This window comes from Daldinia decipiens (assembly GCF_022478715.1).
Source record: "Daldinia decipiens strain CBS 113046 unplaced genomic scaffold F4813scaffold_21, whole genome shotgun sequence".
Classification (NCBI taxonomy): Eukaryota; Fungi; Ascomycota; class Sordariomycetes; order Xylariales; family Hypoxylaceae; genus Daldinia; species Daldinia decipiens.
The window spans coordinates 388,064-409,082 of NW_026054564.1; the positions used below are offsets into that span (position 1 = coordinate 388,064).

Below are 21,019 nucleotides of genomic sequence, written 5' to 3' on the forward strand. Positions count from 1 at the left end.
GCTGCTTTTCATCTCATCCAATAAGTTTGAACCTTTCCGGCTGGTCCTAAATCACTCGGGTTCATCCCGGATATCTCTGCCATTCTTTGTAGCCTAGATAAGTGCAAGCAGTTACCATCACTTCTCTGTTTTCCGTAATCACAACCGCGCTAATGACCTCAGCAATTACTATTAAGATATGATTTTACTCGTACCATGCGAAGAACTATTCTCTTCCTACTAATCTCGCGGAACAAACTCAAAACAGCCAGCTAAAGCCACCTCTTTGTCTCTTTAATGGTGCTTAAACAGTGCGCTTCGTCCTATATAGCCTCTCACAAACTAGGATAGCTAACGGCGTTGACGCTGTGATGGCGGAAGGCAGGAAGCCATGGGATGGGATATAACGGCGTCGTAGCTGAGAAGCACAGTCGCTTTTTATCTTGTCGACAAGCCTTAGAGCGAGGGACTCAATTACGTCTGGATCGTCGGTGTGAGATTATATTCCGTTGATCTGATACCTACATGGTGTATTAATAAAATCTGAGTTGTCTTCCATAATCGAACATTCACTCTTAACCGGACAAACAAGCTCGGCCACGGCTGGCATGATCTCAACTATGAACAGTTCATTGTCTCTCAACCTATTTACCTAATCGTCCCTGAGAATGAGGGTCACTTGTTATCTTATTATTAGATAATTGATACCTTTAATGGCTGTCATACACAGAGTAAGTGTCAGGACAGGTAGGTCAGGTAGTAGATATATCCCTGTAACTACCTAACCCCTAACCCCTAACCCACTTATACCCTAACATTATTGTCCATTTCTAAACTCGGGGTTTTGCTGCCACTGTTGCTTATGAGCCGTATATCACTCCAGAGTGGATGTTTATATTTCGTTGTAAATCAGCAAGAAATAGTTCTAGGCTCAGCTATAACATGTTTCTCATCTTTCATTCCTGGTTTTAATCTAAATACACAAGCTGTTGCTTATATATAGCGATGATTTAGGTTGTAAAGTTCTCTGTTGGTATATAGTATACAAAGAAGTTGATCAATATGCCGTCATTTAATGCGCCAATACATAAGTGTTCTGGCTCTCTTAGACCAAGTCGGCCAGATATCTTAGCAAACTCTCATAGAACCGATTCGTGTGATACAGCGCGGGTATATAGATAACCACCGACTATATACTGGGCTTTATCTTAAAATGTAACACAGGAAGCATACTCATGACCTATCATTTCTCTGTCGTTGAGATTCAGGCCGGTGTCAAGACGACCACGGTTCGTATAATATCAGATAACATGTTAAGAACCATTGTCAAATTCTTAGGAATCAGCTCTCGTGTAGCTTTTATTCACCAGGACCATAAACCCAAATATATGGCCTCAAATTACTTTTATGAATTATAGATAAGTACCTAGGTAGTGTTCAGTTGGTTATCCTTAAGTCAGTAGGTATCTTAAGAAACCACGACTACGACTACGTTTAATGTCGAGACTTCATACCAGGTATTTACCTAACCTATAATCTAAGACTACGTGTAGCTCTTACGGTTATTAAATATCAAACCAGTAAACCTTATACTGCCCCCCAGCTGTTAATTATCTAGGTAATTGCAAACCCCCTATTCCTGAGGCTAGGCCCCCCTCCATCGCTTTGACTCTATTACATTTCTTATATATCCCGTAAGGGAATTATAGGCATCTGGTTTTATACGGATAATTCATATTCGGCCTTCATAGTTGCATAACATTACATAGGTAGATAGTAGGTAGTTGATGGTTCCCACTACAGTTTACCCACCAAGCAGGATAATCTCCCCTGGACTCAACGAAAAGGGGAAACTCACCTCCCTAGAGCCTACCTACCTAAGACTACCTTCGACTGAAGTGATTGCCCGCTATCCTCACATTACTTACTATAGCGCCTTGAGTTCTATTGTTCTAACGACACCCTCACCCTCACCCTCGCCCAGCAATGGATTCCCCCTAATCCTACATCTCGACAAAAACATTCGTAATGCCTTGTGCTAAGATGTTGATACCGTTATCATCTTAGACTTTTATCGACTACTTAATCGAGATTACTGTTCGCACAGTAGAGCCGTCATACGAACGTGTTCTCAGCATCATGAACTCTGAACGAAGTCGTAACATCTCTGGGCCTGATTTCCCGCCTCGGCTTGCGTAGTCGAACGCCCACCGAAGTCTATGTCTGCATGTCTTTCTCGCTTAGATATCCTAACGCTCATTAGCGACCATTCGTTTCTGCACTCTGAGCCCCTATTTCGCGCCGCGACTATGTGAGCAACCTCGTGTAGCGGTTTAAAAAGATGACACCTTGGCGCCGTTCCTAGAGGACCGGATGCCGTACATCGAATCGCCAGGACCGATAGGGTATCTGTAGCCGTAGCCACCCGTAGGCAAGCGCTTATGAAATAGGAGTAGGTATGGTTGCTAAGTTGAGTCGGGCTGAAGCTTCAAGGTTATGGAGATAACCGCGACAGCGTCATCGAAGCTTTTCACCGGACCGGCGTTCCAACTGTCGCACGGCATCCCTGTGATTAAAGCCAAGGAAGCAAATCAATTCGGCTTACTGTACCGAAGAAAGGCTTTTCTGCCTGTGGCGGCCAGACTCGGTCAAGACGTAAAGGGTCTCGATTCTGACACGGGATTGGCGTCCTGCTGGCACCACCCTTCGGTACGAGCCGAGATGGTATGTGATTTGCCTAGGCGGCACACGCCGTGCAACTTAAAATACCGGCTGCCGAGATGAATTAACCCCGTTTGAAGTCGCCACCACATCTATCTTCAGAATCGAGCCCCTTCGCCGGTTTCAACATCTTACCGTAGCGACGCTATGTGTCGTCGGGGTAGCCTACTGGAGCGTATGTTTCTCCTTAGATCCGGGACGGTTGCTCTGTAGTTCCCAAGCGAGACGTGCTGGTCCTTGATTGAAGAGTAGTAGTAATACATGGATGTACGGCAGGCAGTAGAGTGTTGTGGAGGTTACACGGCAGAGGGTGACCATAAGTTATATATGTAGACGAACATCCGGTGGCAACAGTGATAAGTACGCCCGGAATACAGGGTGAGGAGAAGGGGTACAAATACCACATCGACAGGCTTCCCCTCAGGCAAACTCGAAAGTCCGAATCAGCCGTTGCGGAGATAGATCTGCGGTAGACTCCCGTTTCGGGGCCGATATGTGGAATAGATTGCGGCTCGTCTTGAGCAAGATATTAATTCATCTGGGGATTAACTGCATGATTAGATGTAACCCGTAACGCCCGTAGCCGCCCACTGGTTTACGACCGCGCAAATCGGCACAACCGTGTCGTCCGGCGCCGATGATGCAGTAAAGATGGGTGGGATGGGATGGGAGAAGTAAGGAGGCGAAGTTGGGGGGGGGGATAAGATCAGATAATACCCATACGGCCTTTGCATTGACCGAATGCATGCCGACGGATTAGGTCGTTTTCAGCTTGCTTCTGACGTTGCGAAGTCGAATGAAGTTGTCTCGTTCAACTTTCCAATTTAGAACAAGTTCACCCTCATCTATAGAAAGCGGAGAACGAAGAGCCTCCACCCCTTTGTTCTCCAAGTCCCGGCACCGGTACGTCTATCCGGAAGACAGGAATGGAAGCTGAACTGGAGAGCCATGTTTTTTGATGGTTCACGGCGATCCAGATTCCCAAGCAATGCAGCCAAGGCCAGGCCAAGCTAAGGAACCCGAGAGATTATATCACGTACCTGTTCCGAACCAAATTTACCTGCATCGTCTTTTGGTTGCCGGGCGATATTTGCCCTTGGCATCAAAGGTCTGGCTTGATAACGAGGCTACGGATTACGAATATTGATATCATAAGGGTATTAAAGATTGCTTGATCTAGAATAGAACCTTGCTCTAGCCCTTCGCTCGCCAGCTGAGGACGTTATTAGAATAGACTTGGCGTTGTTGATAAGGGCTAGATCTAGCATGGTGGTGAAGTGGATTGATCTATGGATAGATATCTTGGCGACAGCATACTCAGACCTAGGTAGTCTAAGCATACCCCAGAATGGCAGGAGTTTTTTTGCCTCAGAGGATTGGCAGATAAGTAAAATGACAACATGCTCGTCAACGGCGTCTAGCTCCGGTTACTGCGGACGGCAATATAAGGGGTTTCTTTGCCCAATATAATTCGATATAACAAGTAGCCGCCATAATGCTTTGTCTTGTCCAACATTTCGTAAGGATGACGGCAACACTCACGATGACTACGATGACAAGTACCATCTATTCCGATAGGCTCTTTAGGCTCCAGAGGAAAGGTATGCACCGTATCGACTGGAGCAATCTCGCTTCTTTTGTTCCGAGCAAGATCCTTCATAGGCTATACACCGTACCTGAGAATACGGCGACGTTGTTCCTGGCAGAAACCTCATGCTTGCGCCGCCATTTCCCGCGGCATCGCTTGGACCTGTTCCTGTGACCTGTCCCTGTTTCTTTTTTTTCTAATCATGGCTTGATTCTGCCCCCTAAGCTATATTGTATATGTAACTGCTGGCAACATGATCTCCCCTTAGATGCGCAGTCAATCAAATAATTAATATCTCAAGACAGTGCCGAACCACTGATAGGTCGCAGAATTCCCCCACAGCTTTTCGATGGACTAGTCGAGATCTTCGACCCCCATTCGACCCCCATATACTTGTGTAGTATCGAGATTTAAGATAGGGTAGATTTACACCACTACAACGGCATCCGTGGGGCACGGATCGCTAATAAATTGTCACATAAGACGACGCTATTACTCTGTATGTACACGTTCATAGTGGGTAGGCGACCCCCGAGCTCGAAATAGTAGCGATATCCCGGGGAAATCGCCAGGTTTTCCTTAATCGAGGAGGATCTGCGAGGTAGCTAGCTAGTCCAGATCCTTGCCATCTCGTCACCTCGCCAATCTATCTCGCACATAAAAGTCACGACGGCGCGCGGTCTACCGTCGCTGCATTGTGAAGTTTTGACTGGGCTGGTGTCCAGACGGCGGAGCCCAGTATATACATAAAGGCGGAGTCCAACATCTTCGCTATGTACTCTTGCATACGCCACAATGCGGAGGACCAATAGGATAGGATCCTGTTACTACTAGCAATAACGGAGCGTGGGCTGTCTAATCTGTAAAGGTTGATTATCAAACTTTGAAAGTCCTGGCGATCCGGGGCGGTCGCCCGAAAATGCCGGTTTAGGGGCCGTAATGAGTGAGATATGATATCTCGCCCAAGCCTGTGGATGAAAGCAAAGTCAAAGCTGCTCATTTGCCGTATTATGAAACTGGCGTCTCTCGGGTACGGATGTCTGTACCGCTTCAGAAGCGTAGGTAGGTAGCTACAAGTCGCTAGGATGTTGAATGTTATTTAGTGGAAATGTTACTTAAAAGAGCGAAGTATTAGGACATTCAAAATATTATGGAAAAATACATGCCTCGTATTTTCGGAATGATAAAAATTATCTAAAATTGCCTGTTTAAGTAAAGATCAAGCCAGAATCTTTTAAGGGTCTTGTATTTTGCCATATAAATGAAGCAGCAGAATGCTTATTTAACTGCTTCAAGCAACATCTCCACCAAATAACATTCAGCATCCTAGCGACTTGTAAGGAACTTCACGGAGAAGATATTTTGAACTAAACGTTACACACCCCCAGACGAAGGCGTTTACATCCTCATATGCGCGCTTAGTGTATGTAAACCCTCGTCCAACCACAGTTACAGTAGGTGGTATCGATCTTCGAGAAGTCGGCTCTTTGCACACCGAGACCCTCCACCCCCTTTACGCTTCCCCCTTAGCGCGATGGTGTTCAGCCCCGGTAGCCCTGGATAATTATCGGCATCTCTCCCCGTAATGTATTGTACGTACGAACTTGAGAGAAGGTTTCTGTGTGGGGATTTGGGGTACATGAAAAGCAGGGATTCAACCCCGTGGAGTGGATCGGCTGAGCAACCCCCACGTCTGGACGTACGATAGATATACATACATACTCGGAGTCTAGGACCTGCTGTTTAAGAACTTAGAGTCATTAATACCGGATATGTAAGACACAAGTCTAGGATTCTTGCGCGTAACACAACACATGATCTTGTAACTCTAGGACCTACCTACCTCTCTCCTGAATCTCGACGACCTTGTAACATTACATATATACCTACATAATTACATACATACCTAGGTTAGGTATCTAGTTAACGTAAGTAAGTAATATACATACATATCTCCTTTTATTTCCGATACGGTAGCCCTCTCTGTTGGTTGAGAATCAGCCAAAGCTACAATTTTTAACACGTAGATTCGTATCACGGACATAAAAATAAAAGATCTGGCAGCTTACCACGTCGGCGGGCTCTTGAGCATGGTAGTGTTTGGGTAGACGATTAAGCAACGTGTGGCAAATGACTCTTCTCATACTGGTTGGCCCCCCTTGAACGAGATAGGTGCGAAAGGGCGTTTCTCAAATCGCGATTCCTACCCTACATACCTACGTCTTAGTTGCTATTTTGGTTGGATCAGCTAATGCAAGGATCTGCTCCACCCCACGCGTCTCATTCATATCAAGCACGTATAGGTATGCTATTGGGCTCACAGTTTCATTATCGACGGTACAGTAACACATGGCTAGACTGATTTGCCTGGCACCCAATGGAACGTATGAACAACTCTACACTAGAGGTTTCTCACGTCTATCACACGCCAAACCGAACTTGAAAGGGTCGCGCCGCTGGGGTTACCTTGTCCAATAAATATGTCCAATAAATATATCGCCATGTTAGGATGCTAATGGTCAACCTCTAAGCAAGCCAGCCTACAAGGCGCAGATAAAGGCCAGCCTGGGTTTCAAAGTAATAATAACTCGATATGTAACTCGATATGTACGTACATACTGCTAAGGCGGAGATATGAGCAAGGGTTCTCCTGTCCGCACCCCACACAGTCCCTCCACACAAAAGGAGATAGACAGGACAGTATCGCGGAGTTGTCACACTCGAAAGTGACGCTTAGGGTCCTTGGTCTTGGCCCCTAAAGGCCGTATTAGGCAGTGCACATCATCCATCTCAGTAATCCCTCGATTTATTCAATCACCAGACCGAGTTGCGCAAGAGCACGACTTACACCATTTTATTCGTTTAGCATTTTCACCATCGCCCTCTTAACCATACCACATCGTCATATCGTCATATTTGTAGAAGTTGCGGTGTAGGAGGCATCGAGCACAAGGCTCGCAATACCGTTACAATTGCAACCCTTAGAGCGGATAACTATTGTTAACTTTCTGTCCCTCTTTTTCTTTTTTTTTTTTTTTTTTTTTCCCTTTCTCCTTCTTGGACCCCTCGAAACCGTTGACGGAGAATGCGTCCGGTCGATCATATTCGATCCGATTCGCGCTTTGCGGCTTTCACATGTTGCTGCATTATCCCGTTGATTTTCCGACTTTCCCTAGACCTGGAGATGGTGTTTTTGCTTCTCTTCACCCTTCTCGGCGCCGACCAGCGTTCACGGCCTCAGGTAGCAGGCAAATTCGCTCTTACCATCATCACGCAACACAGTTGTATGCAAATCAGCTGATCGGGTTCCGCCAACTATAGAAACTTGCTCATAGACTGCTCGAGGACAGGCGCCAGTCTTGTGTAATATCAAGCCTGCAGCCAGGTTCCACCCTTCGCACGTATCGAAATTCGACTCCTGTAATCGCCCGTCCCTGCATGAGATGTCCTCGTCGGGGGCTAAGGTGTGAGATCTCATTTAGTGTCCTAATATAACCTACCTAAGCACTAAGCAACTCAGGTAGGTAGGCAGGCAGGTAGGTACCTAGGTATACATTAGGAAGGCAAACACGAGACGAAATAGAAAAATAGTCCTTGTAACGAGGTTGGTCACCTAAGGCTAGCGATAACCTAACCCGGGGTGCGCGGGGGGGGGGCCAATCATTCACACTAGCTGTATTACCCCTTTAAACGTCCGGGATAGAATGTAGATTCTATTGGACTTCGGAAATCTCTCGTAGGCGAACTATGGTTGGTCGAAAACACGTAGGCAGTTACGTACAATGTAGATACACGTAGATGTGCATTATCAGAAGGAATTCGAAACAGCTAGGTTAGTTATGTAGGTAGGTAGTTAATAAGAATAGGTAGTTAGTTTCTAAGTTTATCCCAGTTTAGGTCGTCTTAAAGTTTTAGTGTCTAATGATAAATCCGGAGCCCCGCAAGACTTAAGGTTATTGTACGCGTAATGAAAAATGAACAAGTCTGGGGTTGCGAAGCTTTAATCCATTATGACATATTTCTGAGCTCACTTATCCCTCACCTCACGCCTTTTCACATGCGGATACAATACTCGGGTATTCGGGAATTCCAGGAACCGGAGACATGGCCCAACAAAATAAAAATAAAAGATTCATAAACATACGAAGTACAATACATAAGTAAGCATAATAAAAACATAATAAAAACATGTGCAATAGATGTTCCTCACGTCATAATTTTACCCCCTTCTAAACTATTAACCCGCGATCCTCAGGAACCCCCCCAACCTTACATTCAGCCGTACCAGCTGCCTTAGGTACATACATACCTACATATGTAAGACGCCTATGTACAGTGGAAAGTATCACGTCAGCGGAAGCACGTAGAAGCGTATTTTCGAATTCAGGTCGCCTTGTTAGGATTCGAGGCTGAGCAATTACACGTAAACGCCCCCAAGCAGGCCAGACAGGCTATCTGCCCCCCCTATCTCTCGCGGTCACGACATACGTACTATTAGTAGTACATAAGAACCCGGTAAATAGGAAGGTCGACAAAAGGTAGGAAGAGGCTACGGCTAACGCTAACTCTCCTGCTTACCCTATGAAGAATAATTGCGGCCGCGGCCGTCGCTTGTCATTGGAGCTTGCGCATCTACCGTTGGCAGGTTGCATAAGAGAGAGATGATGCCTCCCACCTCCCACCGCTTCTTCAGCGCAACCCCAGGATTGGACCACAGCTTTTCGGGGACGTCCGGTAATGAAAATTTATTTCCCCCTTCTACATACATACATACATACCTAACCTAGGTAATAATACATACTGCTCGCAGGGCTGACGGTGACGCACTGCCGCTGTGCCTCCTGCTTGTCATTCCCGGTGCCCACTTGGTACAATACTAAAATCTTCTCTACATAGCCTCTGCAACCGTGCTATATCTCTGCTTGTTACGAGAGAAGAAATGTAAAAGGGTCTACCAAGATTGTATTTTTGTGGGGGGACGCCTCTTCCCCATCCCATCCTCATACGTTAAACTCATTAACTTAGGTACATATTGTAGTAGCTTCCTTTTTCTGCGTTTATTTATTCGGCGGTGAGCATGAATATATTAATAATACCGCAAGTAACTTAGACAAGAGAGGAAAATATTTTTTTCTGTATTTTTCTTTTCTGCCCGGTGTGTCAGTCATTATATGCGGGTGGCCTTTTCATATCGAAAATATTACTACAGCAATGTACATGTGAAGCATGCGTACACCTGAGAAATTTATATAATGCTTGTCCGCCTTGCCGTCTTATCGCTGTATGTAATAAGCCGTGCCTTTAAAGGCGATCTGGAGAAGAGCCTTGGCAAGAAATTCCAGTAGCCCGCCCCGAGCCGAGACTCCCCTAGGTTAGGCTATCACTCTCTCCCTTAATTTCCCCATGTCTTTAAGCCTGGTCCCCTTATTTGCCTCCAGGTATGCGGGGTGTTCCAATGAGTGACTACAGGGGGGCTCTGCTGCGCGTAGTAATCTGCGATACGGGCGACGATAGGCTTATTAGTCCCTTGTGTCGGTATCTCTCGATAATTATAGGTGACTCCTACTTGTGTAACGAAAATATAGAAAATAACTTGCTTGGGTTGTATTAGTGGAGGGAGACTTTGAAATCCTGGCTACTTTTTTAGAATCTTTTAGAACTTGTACATGTCGGGCAATGCATGTCGATACCCGCTCTCATTTGTCTCCTCGACCTAGGTTTGGGACACGGGATTTGCTATTACGGGGTAATTTTTGGACCCGACAACTTGGGTATTTGTCACGATGATCAGGTATATCATATTATAGGTCTACAAAGTCAACAAAGTGGTGGGAGAACAAGGTTTCTTAGATGTTCAGAAGTCTTGACCGAATCTTATTTGTCTGTGCTTCATGTCATTTACCATTATCAACTACCAATATTGTGAAAGCATGCTGCCTGTCTTTTTGTGACCAGATAACCGCCAAGCCTGTACCAAGATATTGGCCCGAGATTGAGTTGAAACGCGCACACTCAGCAAATAGTTCCTTTGAACCCCTTGAACGCTCGTAGTTGAGAAGAGAGGAAGTAGACAGATCGCCCGAGGTTTTGATTGCCGATCCAGCTAAGCGCCGCAATGCTCCAAACACGCAACTCGCTGTGTTTGTCTAACCCATCGCCTATGAGGAGCGAGAATCAACCCTGATATGCCAACGCTGTGAAACTGAGAGGAAATATGAGAAAACGAAAAAGAGACGTGGTTAATCTTTGTAGTTCCTTTCCCGTCGATTCTGCTCGATGAACGGAAACCTAAGAGTAGAGAAACTTCATTCCAGAACCAACTTATAACACGAGATCTAACCGCCGATGAGGGTCTCAATTCTAAAGTTCGTGAATTCGCCTGAAAACACGGAAAGCCCAAATGTAAATCCGCCGTCCGTCCATTGTGAAACTGCTTGGATTAGTACCGTAAAGGTAGCGTAATTAAACAAGCCGAATAGCATCCGCTACTCTCAAAAATAAAAACATGCCGCCACTATAACGCCACCTCTTGTCTATGTTAACCTCTATAATTAAAGTCGTTATTCATGCCGCAATGATAGTAACAGTGTTTTCAATTGACAGGCCTACATCCGATCTATCAGGTCACCTGCCAAGCTGCCGCTTGCTGAACTTCGACCGCTAGTATTATATCCATCGTTGGATAAGAGATCGTGAACTGCGACTTTTGGTACTTGAGGAACAGGAAGCTTTCTACTGCTATCGGGCCGGCTAATAATATCCGTTAGGGACAAGCCGCTGGGCCGAGAACCATTGCTAGTCGGTTGTGAGGTGGGTGTGTAAGTGGATCCTTCGAGGTGCGGTTCCATCGGTGCTAGCGCCGGTGTATGTCCCAAGGTCAAATTACGTAGCGTTGGTAGCTCAATACCAACGTACGGCCGAAGGCGCGGCGAATGAGCCGGGGTTGCTAGTGGCGTATGATCCGGGGTGGGAGAGAGAGAATCATGAGAGAAAGTTGGCGATGACGGCGCGGTAGAGTTCGGCGAGTTTGGTCTTGACCGCTTGGCATGCCGAAGAGCATGGTAATGGTCGTCGTGGTCATCGTGCGACTGAGATCTCGACATATGGTAGGCAGAGAGCGAAGGCAGATGGCCACGCGAACTGTGGAGACTATTAGAGTAGTAGGGGTGAGATCTCGCCGAGTGGTGATGAACACTCATATGTTCGCGCTCAATCTGATTTGTGGCATTAGCTAATATGCCAATGTCCATGCTATGGCTATGATGCGAGCCGTTGCCACTCATGTTTCGGTTGTAGTGATGAAGAGGCCCCGGATGCGGAATGGTGTATGCAGAGTAAGAGTGAGGCGGCGATACGTTTGGGGAAACAAGCGTAGAGTTAGGGGCTGACTTGATAGATCTTGGGTTGGAGGGAGGAGGCATCATAGAGTCCGGCGTTAATGCGTGACCTAATCCATGATGCGTAGCCTGTCCCGACTTGTTTCCTCTTCTCGAGTTAGGATTGTTATGTATCCTCGAGTGACGGGTGAGTTCGTCTGAGCGGGAGAACTTCTTGCTGCATCCAGGGTATTGGCACGCATGCGGCTTCTCACCAGTATGTGTCCTGATATGCCTAGTCTGGTGTTCCAGTCGGTGGAAAGCCTTATCGCATAAAGGACATTTATACGGTCGTGGCAATTCGTTTGTGTTTTCGGCAGGTTGACCGCCGGGCAGAGGGCCGTTCGGTCGTATAACAGTAACGGTAGCCATATCAACGTCTCCGTCCGTATTCACTTTATGTCCAACAGTCGAGTTGCTGTCGTTGGTTGTGGTGGTAGACTCGGGGTTCAGCAGATTGGAAAAATCCACCGCTGACTGTGAGCGTTGCATGTGATCGCCAGCCAAGTGGGCACTGGCTCTTCCTTGCTATAATAGGTTCTCAAGGAAGTACGGCTTATATACTGACAAGCTGGATGTCGTAATAGCCAGCTTGACACGGATTTTCAATATACTCAAATCTTCTTTTTTTTTTCTCTTCTTCCTTGATGCCTCCTTTGAAAATTATTAAGTCGTAGGTCTTTGTTAGTGGTAGTGGTGCAGGTTGTTGTGGTATTTCGAGGACGTACAACAGCAAGGTTGATAACGGGGTTTTTTAATCGAAGAAAGCCGGGTGTAGGTTGCAGGTGTGGTACTGGTGCGGTAGAATTTCGAAGGGAAGGCCGTTTTGGGGGGATGGGGGCACTGGTATGATTTTAAATGAACTACGAGAGCGGGCGGGTCGGAAAAGTTGCAAGGTGCCAAAACGTGCTACACTGGGGCGGTGGGTGAGTGGGCGAGTCGAGTAAAAATGCGAGTAGGGTACTGTACTGTAACTGTACTGTACAGTGTAATTGTTGGAACTGTAGGTACCTATAGACTTGTAACAATTTCACCCATTTCACCCCTCCGGGGCCCTGCCTTACAGAATCTCCCTTAGTGTGGGGGGAGCCAGTAGACGGACGAATATGGCCTGGGGGAGTTGGAACCCACCCTGAAGCTCCATTCTGAAGGAGGCGCGCATGTATTACATGATTGGTCGGTTTTCAGGCTACCTGTTGGTTAGTCGGTTGGGCAGTGGGCGGGCAGTGGGTAAGTCCTGAAGAGGGGCCCCCCTGGAGTACTTAGGTACATCGCACGTTACTTCGCCATACCTGTTGCGCACGATACGATAATACGTACCTAGGTACCCTATATAGCATAGTACGTATTTGTATTTATATTTTGAGGTAATTGGGGAAGGGGGAGGAGAAACGTGGAGGCCGCTGAACCTACTGGAGAGATTTGCACAAGGGGGTACATAGTAAAAAGAGAATAAATCAATAATCATCAATGTGCTACCTCCTGGCTGGCTGAGGTACTTTACCTGTTATGCATCGGTATTATCGGTATTGAATTTGTTGTTATTATTTCTACCTGCTCTGCTGCTCTGCTGCTCTCTACTCTACCTAGTAGCTGGGTGGTCTGGACCAAGCCTCAAATACTTTAATCTTAGGCTATCTTCTTTCGCGAGTGTCCTCCCACCTGTCGTCTATGCCGTCTATGCAGTGTATGCATCTTTCATATGCATCATTTATAGGACGGGGTGTATGCAAAGATAGAGATGGTGTGTGAGATTATTCCGCGTGTTAATGTCAGAGGATTTCATGTGTGAACGTGTGGACATGTGGTTAGGAGTTCCGTTACTTAGAGCCCCCCGGCTCTCAAGGGAGCGGAAAAGCAGTTACTGCATAGTATGTAAAAAAATAAAAATAAAAAGGAGCCCAGACAACCCAGACAAGCCCACAGATTACTGCATAGACGATGTAAGTAACAGGGGGTATGTCTAGCAAACGTAACAGAAGGACAATCAAGCCACGAATAGCCCTTAATGAACACAACACATGGTCTTCCCTCACTTCCATCTTCCTATCTTTCTATCTTCATCCTAACTACTATTATGGCATAATCCGCAATCCACCTCTCGCAACATCTTCCATATCTCATCGTATCACCCAGATTCATATTTTCCACCTTCTTTTACTAGTATGTCTAGAATAAGCCTTTTCGTCCCGTTCATCTTATCACTAGCTGCTACTAATAAGAGGACTTGAGGCTCGTTAAGATGAAAGGTAACCGGTTTGCATTATTTGGATTACTTAATAGGCGCATATGCCGCAAGCGAATCCCACCTGAATGGATCAGGAGCCCATCGTACCAAACTCGTACTATTCGTTCTCATCTTACTAGCCTCAATGTAAGTCATCCACCTGAATGGTCTGGGTAGTGGCATAGTACGACCGAGATGTGTGGGGATAAATGGCAAGGCGGCTGGCTGTGCGGCAACGACTAGCTACTTTTGATAATTCTCTCGCGCCCCGAAAACTGCCTCGGTTTCGGTTTTTTTTTCTATCGAGGCGAGGGAAAGGGGGCAAGAAATAAATAAACCGAATAAGTAACTAGACCAACAAAGGATCTTCGTTGATAAAAATAAGTATATTATTAACTTATTTTGTCTTTCTACCCATCTACATAAGTGGGAGCTGACTACATACAATGATACCTTCTCCGGAGACTACGAGCAGAAGAAAAATGATTGTAAAGGCCCACGATAAAAAGATATGGAGAGCGTGGGGCCGAGCTCGGCCGCATTCGACGACGAGTTGTGCTTCTTAGTGCGTGATAGATAAGGACTATCTTGCCATCGTCGACTCGGCAGTACACTCGAGAAGTTTAGTACAGATGGACTCCGATGAGTGGATCAAGATGCGCACTAGAATTCTTAACGGAACGCAAGACGCTGGCTGACATAAGAAGACGTGCAGACATGACACCTGGACAACTTGTAGATGACCAAAAAAAAAACAAGCCCAGCCCCTGAGCCCTGAGCGCAAGTAAGCCAACCAGCTCGTATTGTACAAGGCTTGATTACGAGAGCACTGCGTAGCTTTCTTAATATATTCGTACGAAACACAGGCTCCCTAGATAGTAGATAGGCGACTCGGGGTTTGATCTTCGCAATCTTTCTCTCTTCTTGGTTCCTGACTCGTCCTAAATCTGGGGTTAGGGGTTAAGAAAGTCACCATAATCGCATTGGACAACTAGACTTACCGTACCCCAGAGCTTCTCCCCCACAGGCTATCTATCTACCCTAGTAAGATCTGTATATACATATTGTAAGACATTCATGCCAAGTGCAACATGTATGATAGATAGCGTGTAATCCAAGTTTTGCCATGTTCCAGATACTACTTTTTTTTTCCTGGGTTAGCCTTGCTTCTTATCAGGTACGCTGCCATCTCACAAGGCCAGCATCCCACTAAAATTCAATAAGTAGTATAGTTTAGACTCTCGAATACGTAGGCTGGGGTCCTGTTATCACCAGATCCATGGTTTGCACATGCTCCCTTGAGAGTGGCTGATGATAAGGTCTTACACGTGCTGACGACAACTAACATGAACGTAATCGCACGGCTAATAATCCCCCAGTCTCGGTAAAACTGGAGTGGAAGAAAGCTGTCGATGAAGAAAGCAGGTTTTTCTTCTGCGGCATCCCTCGGTAAGGAGCAGAATATTGATGTAACTAATTGATATTTGAATCCCCGTAATACCAGTTTACCGAAAGCACAGTCTGTGCCAAGCTTTTCTCAGAACGCGGGGGGCCGTACGAATAAAATAATAGAAGGCAGCGAGGTAAGGCATAATAATCGATGTGTGCTATGCGTCGTAGAATGCGTCCGAAAGTACAAGATGGAACATAGCTCATCAGTTGGTCGCCTTACGCGTATATTAATGTCGAAAGATTTAATACCGCCCTTTTCTCATGGGTGGATTCGCGTCTAATTTTCACTTGACATGTCATTTCTCTCTAATGACAAACCGATTGCTACGTCTTCTTTCAGCCCACTCAAAATTATTACACTAGCAGCTCATGAAGCTTTTTGTTATTCTCGTGTAGTCCTCACAGCCCATTAAGTTTGTATGCAGCTATACGTAATAATGCGTAGACGTGGAAGTAAGTCCGGGGAAAGGCGGGAGTAGCCTCGAGGTCAAACCCACTTTATCCTGGGGAATAGTTATACAATAGCTTCAACTTCCAATAAGTAATTTGATGACTGTAGCTTTGATCGCGGGTTCCAAGGGTCTTGAGATTAACATTGTAAACACGAGGAGTTACGTATGAGACAAACAGGTATCAAAGGTGCTAAAATGAGTAACTTACATGCACGTAAACCATCAAGATACGCAAGATACGCACAGTATAAATACTTAATTCGCTATATAGACATGTTTCCCCACAAAGATAATACTTAAACTTTCCACTGATCCGGGGTTGTAGATCCACAGATAAACTAAGTTTATACTTCATTAGGCTTAAGGCTTTAGGGTCTAGACAATGTTCTCATTTCCCAGAAAGGCATACCGAAGAGCACCTCTTTGTCCATCTTAATTGCGCAAATGAGCCTTGTTATTACCAAGTTAATTTGAAATCTGGAACGGACCTTACGATCATAAGTAACATGTTTATTATATATAACTACCTATATATGAGATAACTATAAGTTAGCAAACAGTTATATACACACACACACGTCATATCATGTCTATGCTGCAAGGAGTAAACAAGAAGATCAGGTCCTTAAATGTTTAATGCAGGGACCCGTCCGAAGGAATTCTAGCAATCAAGTAAAATAACTAGCTCTATAGACTAACATTCCTAACCTACAGGTATAGTAGCTCATGCGATAAATACAATAATACTAGATACCTAACCTACCTATGTAACCGTGCCATGCATAATAGTAGATGTCATGATTAGCTACTACTTATGTACGCACGGCTTCTTCAGGCATAAGATGAAATTAGAAAATCTCTTCCTGGAGCCTGCTTCGTAAGTGATAACAGAAGTTCCCTGCCTTTCTCATAGAAGACTCATCTACGCATACGTAATATAGAAAGACGGAGGGTGGCGCTTCTCCGCAACAGCTCTCCGCAGCTTAATTCCCGTTACATATTCCGGAGTACATTCTAGAATAAAATAAAGTGAATGGTAGCAAACGCACATAAGGTCCCGCGATATCTTGGCAAGGCAAGATCAATCAACCGCCGAACGAGTTTCCTATCAATCGGGCCACCCTCTGATGTTTGAATCGGCCCTTAGCTATATCGTGCTGCGGAGAAAGGCTTGTCCTTGTCCTCGTCCTCGTCCTCGATCTTGTTGAATATGCATTTACCAGTCAACATATGTACATACATACGAGAGCCCCAAGTAACCTGCGAGTCAGGCCGGTGGCATCCAGCACACTCAACACGAAGCTGATGGTGCGTGATGCTTACGTAGTAGCCGAGAAACACCGACACAGAGTCGTCTCGTCCTGAAAGTCTTATCAACGGGCTAGCTAGGATTCACAATCCCCAAAGCAATAATACGACCTTGCTAATGATAGATGATATTTACCCCACCACAATACATCAATTCATCGATCAAACAATACACAACTAGACTCTAACAGAGGCATTTCAAAAGGTCGCTTGTGTCAAACCAGATTTGCGGGATTCTTACAACCCGCATGGGGCTGCAATGGTATCATGAGGCTTGTGCGGGTTTTCGGTGGGGGTTTCAACCTCCTTAGATCCATCTTTTCTTGATCGTGGACTAGGATTACCCGCGGGTAAATCGTTCCCCGGTTTTTCCTTCTGCTCTCGGTCGCTCCGAACTGGTCCGATATACGCTATGGCATGCTCCGCTTGCCATTAAACCGAGATGAGCCCCTTATACTCGTGTATCCGAATACATCATAAAGTCTAGTATGTATCCCCTGAATTCTGTTACGACGGCATACGCCATAGATTATTCGGATACTACCTGTAGTTTTACGTAGCTTTTAAGAGAGAGAAAACGGTGCGATCGTTACGGAATAACTGTATTGTCTTGCTTCGAGAGGCATTTATTCACCTTATCATACCGGCTCAGGAGAGATAGGAATGCCGTTCCATGTTTCCGAAGTAAGCTGACTTCCTAGGACCCCGGACTGTGGCGTTCAACAAGCCCAGACCCCAGGAACCGGTCCGAGTTGAAACTTTTCCCCGACACGACACGTACCTGCATCCATCCCCTGCCTGCGATCTGGAGATAGCCTTGATAGCGTAACCATGGAAGTTAGGCACGCGAACCAATGGAGACCCGTTGTGAGCTCTCCGCATTGAGGATCGACGAGCTTCATCAATGCGAAAAGAAAGAAAGTCTCCCAGTCGGGACCGGTTTAGGTTATCACTTTTCGTTTTTAGTGCCCACCTGATTTACTGGACTTCTCTATCCGGTTGTGCAAAGTAAACAAGGCCGAGATGAACCACATATTTCGTCTCAGCTTTCTTTAGATGGTGATAGGTTTATGCTTTCCTTACCCGCTAGCCAAGGGTTAGTTATTGTTGCGACTCGGATTGTTCCACGATTGTAGTATGTAAATTGTACAAGAGCACTATTTGAAAGTAGCCACGGTAGCCAAATCTCTCAAATTGTTAGTACATAATAGTGAATGGCGCTCTCCGTGGGGGCAATTAATTAACAACTGCAGTCTAGGACCCGTTCAGGATTGGGCTAGAACTATCTAGGTATGGCATAAGATGCGCTGGGAATGCCTTATTGCCGATATGGTTAAGAGAGGACCGATCCAAGTTAGCCAGATATGCTATCCTTTGTATGTAAATAGAACCCCTCTTCATCAATTAGCTTAGTTAGTAGTAAGCTTGTTAGCTTCGAACTAGCCAGCATTGTTACCATCATGTGGCTGATCGACGCTGCTGGGAGAATCGGGGTTTCTTGATCAAAATGTGATTAATGCAAGGCGAATCCAACTAAGTACATAAGTACATGTAATATGAACAACGACAAGGACGACCTCACTGGGACACTACCTCTAGGAGGTACCTACCTCATTTAGCGAAGCAGGTACGTAGGTACAATCAGTAATTAATGGACCCCACGTCACGTGCACCAGTGCCGACAGTTGCTTCAGGGGATCAACGGTTGATCTGCAGGTTGCGGCTGCTTGTCACAGTGAGGCTCAAACCCTGCTAAGATTTGGAAACTCAACCCCAATCTCCAATCTCCAATCTCCAACCCCAGCAACAAACTTTCTTACCGCCTGATTCTCGAAAAGGGTAAAAGATGATATGACCTGCGTAATTTAAATAAATCATTATATGCGGCGACCCATTAATTAACCCCTTCTTTCGCTTACCCCCAGATTCTAAAATGGACTATCCGTCCATCCACGGCCAAGATATATCTAGTTTCGATCTAACTTCGACTCGTAAGAATAGCATCTCACCATTTATATCTTTAGACTGGTGCTAACCAGACCTAGATCGGTTGCCAACTGTTTCTGCGGCCCAGGCGCTTGAAGATCTGGGGACTGATCCTCAGCGATTTTTACCGACAAATATTGAGGCTCTCGACCAAGCCCTCAATGATGTCATTAGTGAGAGTAGCAGCACCGTACCTCGTCCTGGTGGCCTGCAGAAAGGCCAAGTCATAGAGATATGGGGTCCCCCAGGATCCGGAAAGACTTCGCTCGGGTATAGACGCCTTTCAAAATGATATAACTGTTGTTGCATCTTCTGAATGTCAAATATAGAACCCAGCTCGCTGCAAATGTCTTACGACAGGGTGAGAAGGTTGTGTGGGTAGGTTCGTGTTGCTTTGCCCATATTCATTCAATCTTCTGTTATAAGTTTATAGTCGTTTAACATGGTTGATGTGTTACCGAGTCATTAATTTATCTCATAGATGGGTTCCATCCGGTATCTTCCCGTAGGCTTCATGATATGATCACTTCTGTTTCGGCATCATTAACAGCAGATCAATTGGATGATTTCGTCCACTTCCAAGCACCGACCCTGGCGCATCTTATCGGTCTCCTATGCAAACCTACGGCAAATGCGATTCCTAACAACACGTCCCTCGTCATAATCGACACCCTATCAAGCCTGGTGAACTACGCTTTCCCTAAAAATTCCGAGATCCGACAGGCTCAAAAAGGTAATGCTACGCAATAATATCACAACCTTACCTCAGGTTGCTTGCTCACATATGTAATGCACAGGGCCAGGACCTTCGGCTAGAAGGTTGCAAGTCCTTCAGTTCTTGATTTCGACGCTTCAGAAACTTTCCGCTACGAGGGATATTTGCATCGTAATTTTGTCTCAGTGCGCTACTCGAATGCAGTTTGAGCATGGCGCTACTCTCATCCCCGCTATTAATGCTGGCACTTGGGAACAGGGAATTGCTACTCGGCTAGTTCTATTTAGGGACTGGATAATGGGGAATAACACGGTCCACAATGTCCACTTTGTTGGCATTCAGAAATTGAATGGTAAGATGACCGCGGGGGGCCTCAGTCAAGTTTTTGCCTTTCATGTCCAGAGCGTAAGTCAACTCGTGCCCCGCAACTAACTTGAAATATTGACCCGCTTAGGACGGTCTTGTTGGTGTCGGCCTGGATGAGAGCCAAGCATCCTTGCCTCTGTCCCCAACTTCGCGACATAAGCGAAAATTAGGGCAAACCGATTTTGAGGTTGCAGATAGCGAAGATGAAGACTATGGCTGGGAAGATGACGATGAATTAGAAATGCCAAGTATGCCACCCCAATGGCAGGGAAGCGAGGACATTCTTCTTGGACAGGCAGAAGACGATGATGGCCAGACTGAAGACGGATTAGAACACCAACTCGGACATTTAGAAGAGACTACGCTCCGCTTGGGTTCGGATCTTGCCGGGGATGAGGAGAGCGGCCCCAGCTAATATCCATATTTATGGGTCCTTAATGGCTTAGGTCTGATCTATTATGAATGTGAAGCATAAGTATAAGCCAGGAACGTTCACGATAAACCCCTCTTAAAACCCATAGGTAACCTCAGCATACCCCTTTACGAACTCCACTACAACTCAACACCAAAAAAGAACTTACCACGAAACGTCGGCCAAATGTCGGCTCCTTATACTCTAGCCTCAACGGTCGACCACCGCCACTCCACACCTCGGTCTTTCACGGCCCAATTCCATCCTGTCGGCCATTCTCATTGATCTCGGAGCTGCCGGACTACCCTTATCTGAAAGAAGTAGAAAATTTGTACAAGCTGTTGCCACGGTAAAATTTTCACATGCTAACGTTACCTTCTTATGGTAAGATATAGAAGTAGCCAAATAGTACATACTTACGAGTTATGTACATGATA

At 45.8% G+C, this 21,019-nt stretch overlaps 4 protein-coding genes across 4 annotated transcripts; 2 read left to right on the forward strand and 2 right to left on the reverse strand.

Annotated features, from left to right (window-relative positions):
- Window positions 1-2,143: 2,143 nt before the first annotated feature.
- Window positions 2,144-3,126, reverse strand: F4813DRAFT_123084 (uncharacterized protein). Its single transcript, XM_049238625.1, has 3 exons — window positions 2,870-3,126; window positions 2,590-2,751; window positions 2,144-2,228 (listed from the first exon to the last, which is right to left on the reverse strand). Exons 1-2 carry the CDS (start codon window positions 3,016-3,018, stop codon window positions 2,628-2,630), a joined length of 273 nt encoding a protein of 90 aa, XP_049098696.1. The 5' UTR covers window positions 3,019-3,126; the 3' UTR covers window positions 2,144-2,228; window positions 2,590-2,627.
- A 7,767-nt stretch (window positions 3,127-10,893) lies between these two features.
- On the reverse strand, window positions 10,894-12,156 carry F4813DRAFT_381324 (uncharacterized protein; the record flags this gene model as incomplete). Its single annotated transcript, XM_049245658.1, has 1 exon — window positions 10,894-12,156. One exon carries the CDS (start codon window positions 12,154-12,156, stop codon window positions 10,894-10,896), a length of 1,263 nt encoding a protein of 420 aa, XP_049098697.1.
- A 1,347-nt stretch (window positions 12,157-13,503) lies between these two features.
- On the forward strand, window positions 13,504-14,258 carry F4813DRAFT_363047 (uncharacterized protein). Its single transcript, XM_049243672.1, has 2 exons — window positions 13,504-13,827; window positions 13,907-14,258. The coding sequence occupies exons 1-2, from the start codon at window positions 13,624-13,626 to the stop codon at window positions 14,066-14,068; spliced, it is 366 nt and encodes a 121-aa protein (XP_049098698.1). The 5' UTR covers window positions 13,504-13,623; the 3' UTR covers window positions 14,069-14,258.
- Window positions 14,259-19,036: 4,778 nt separating this feature from the next.
- F4813DRAFT_381325 (P-loop containing nucleoside triphosphate hydrolase protein) lies at window positions 19,037-20,585 on the forward strand (the record flags this gene model as incomplete). The annotated part of the gene is made up of 6 exons (XM_049245659.1): window positions 19,037-19,094; window positions 19,149-19,359; window positions 19,419-19,471; window positions 19,571-19,822; window positions 19,887-20,209; window positions 20,259-20,585. The coding sequence occupies 6 exons, from the start codon at window positions 19,037-19,039 to the stop codon at window positions 20,583-20,585; spliced, it is 1,224 nt and encodes a 407-aa protein (XP_049098699.1).
- Between the last annotated feature and the right edge of the window lie 434 nt (window positions 20,586-21,019).

Coding starts and splice junctions, on each gene's coding strand:
- F4813DRAFT_123084 (XM_049238625.1), bottom strand. CDS start 3,018: ATGGTCACCCTCTGCCGTGTAACCTCCACAACACTCTACTGCCTGCCG. Junction 2,752..2,869: donor AAGGAGAAACATACGCTCCA/GTAGGCTACCCC, acceptor TCATCTCGGCAG/CCGGTATTTTAAGTTGCACG.
- F4813DRAFT_363047 (XM_049243672.1), top strand. CDS start 13,624: ATGTCTAGCAAACGTAACAGAAGGACAATCAAGCCACGAATAGCCCTT. Junction 13,828..13,906: donor TTTTCCACCTTCTTTTACTA/GTATGTCTAGAA, acceptor AGGCTCGTTAAG/ATGAAAGGTAACCGGTTTGC.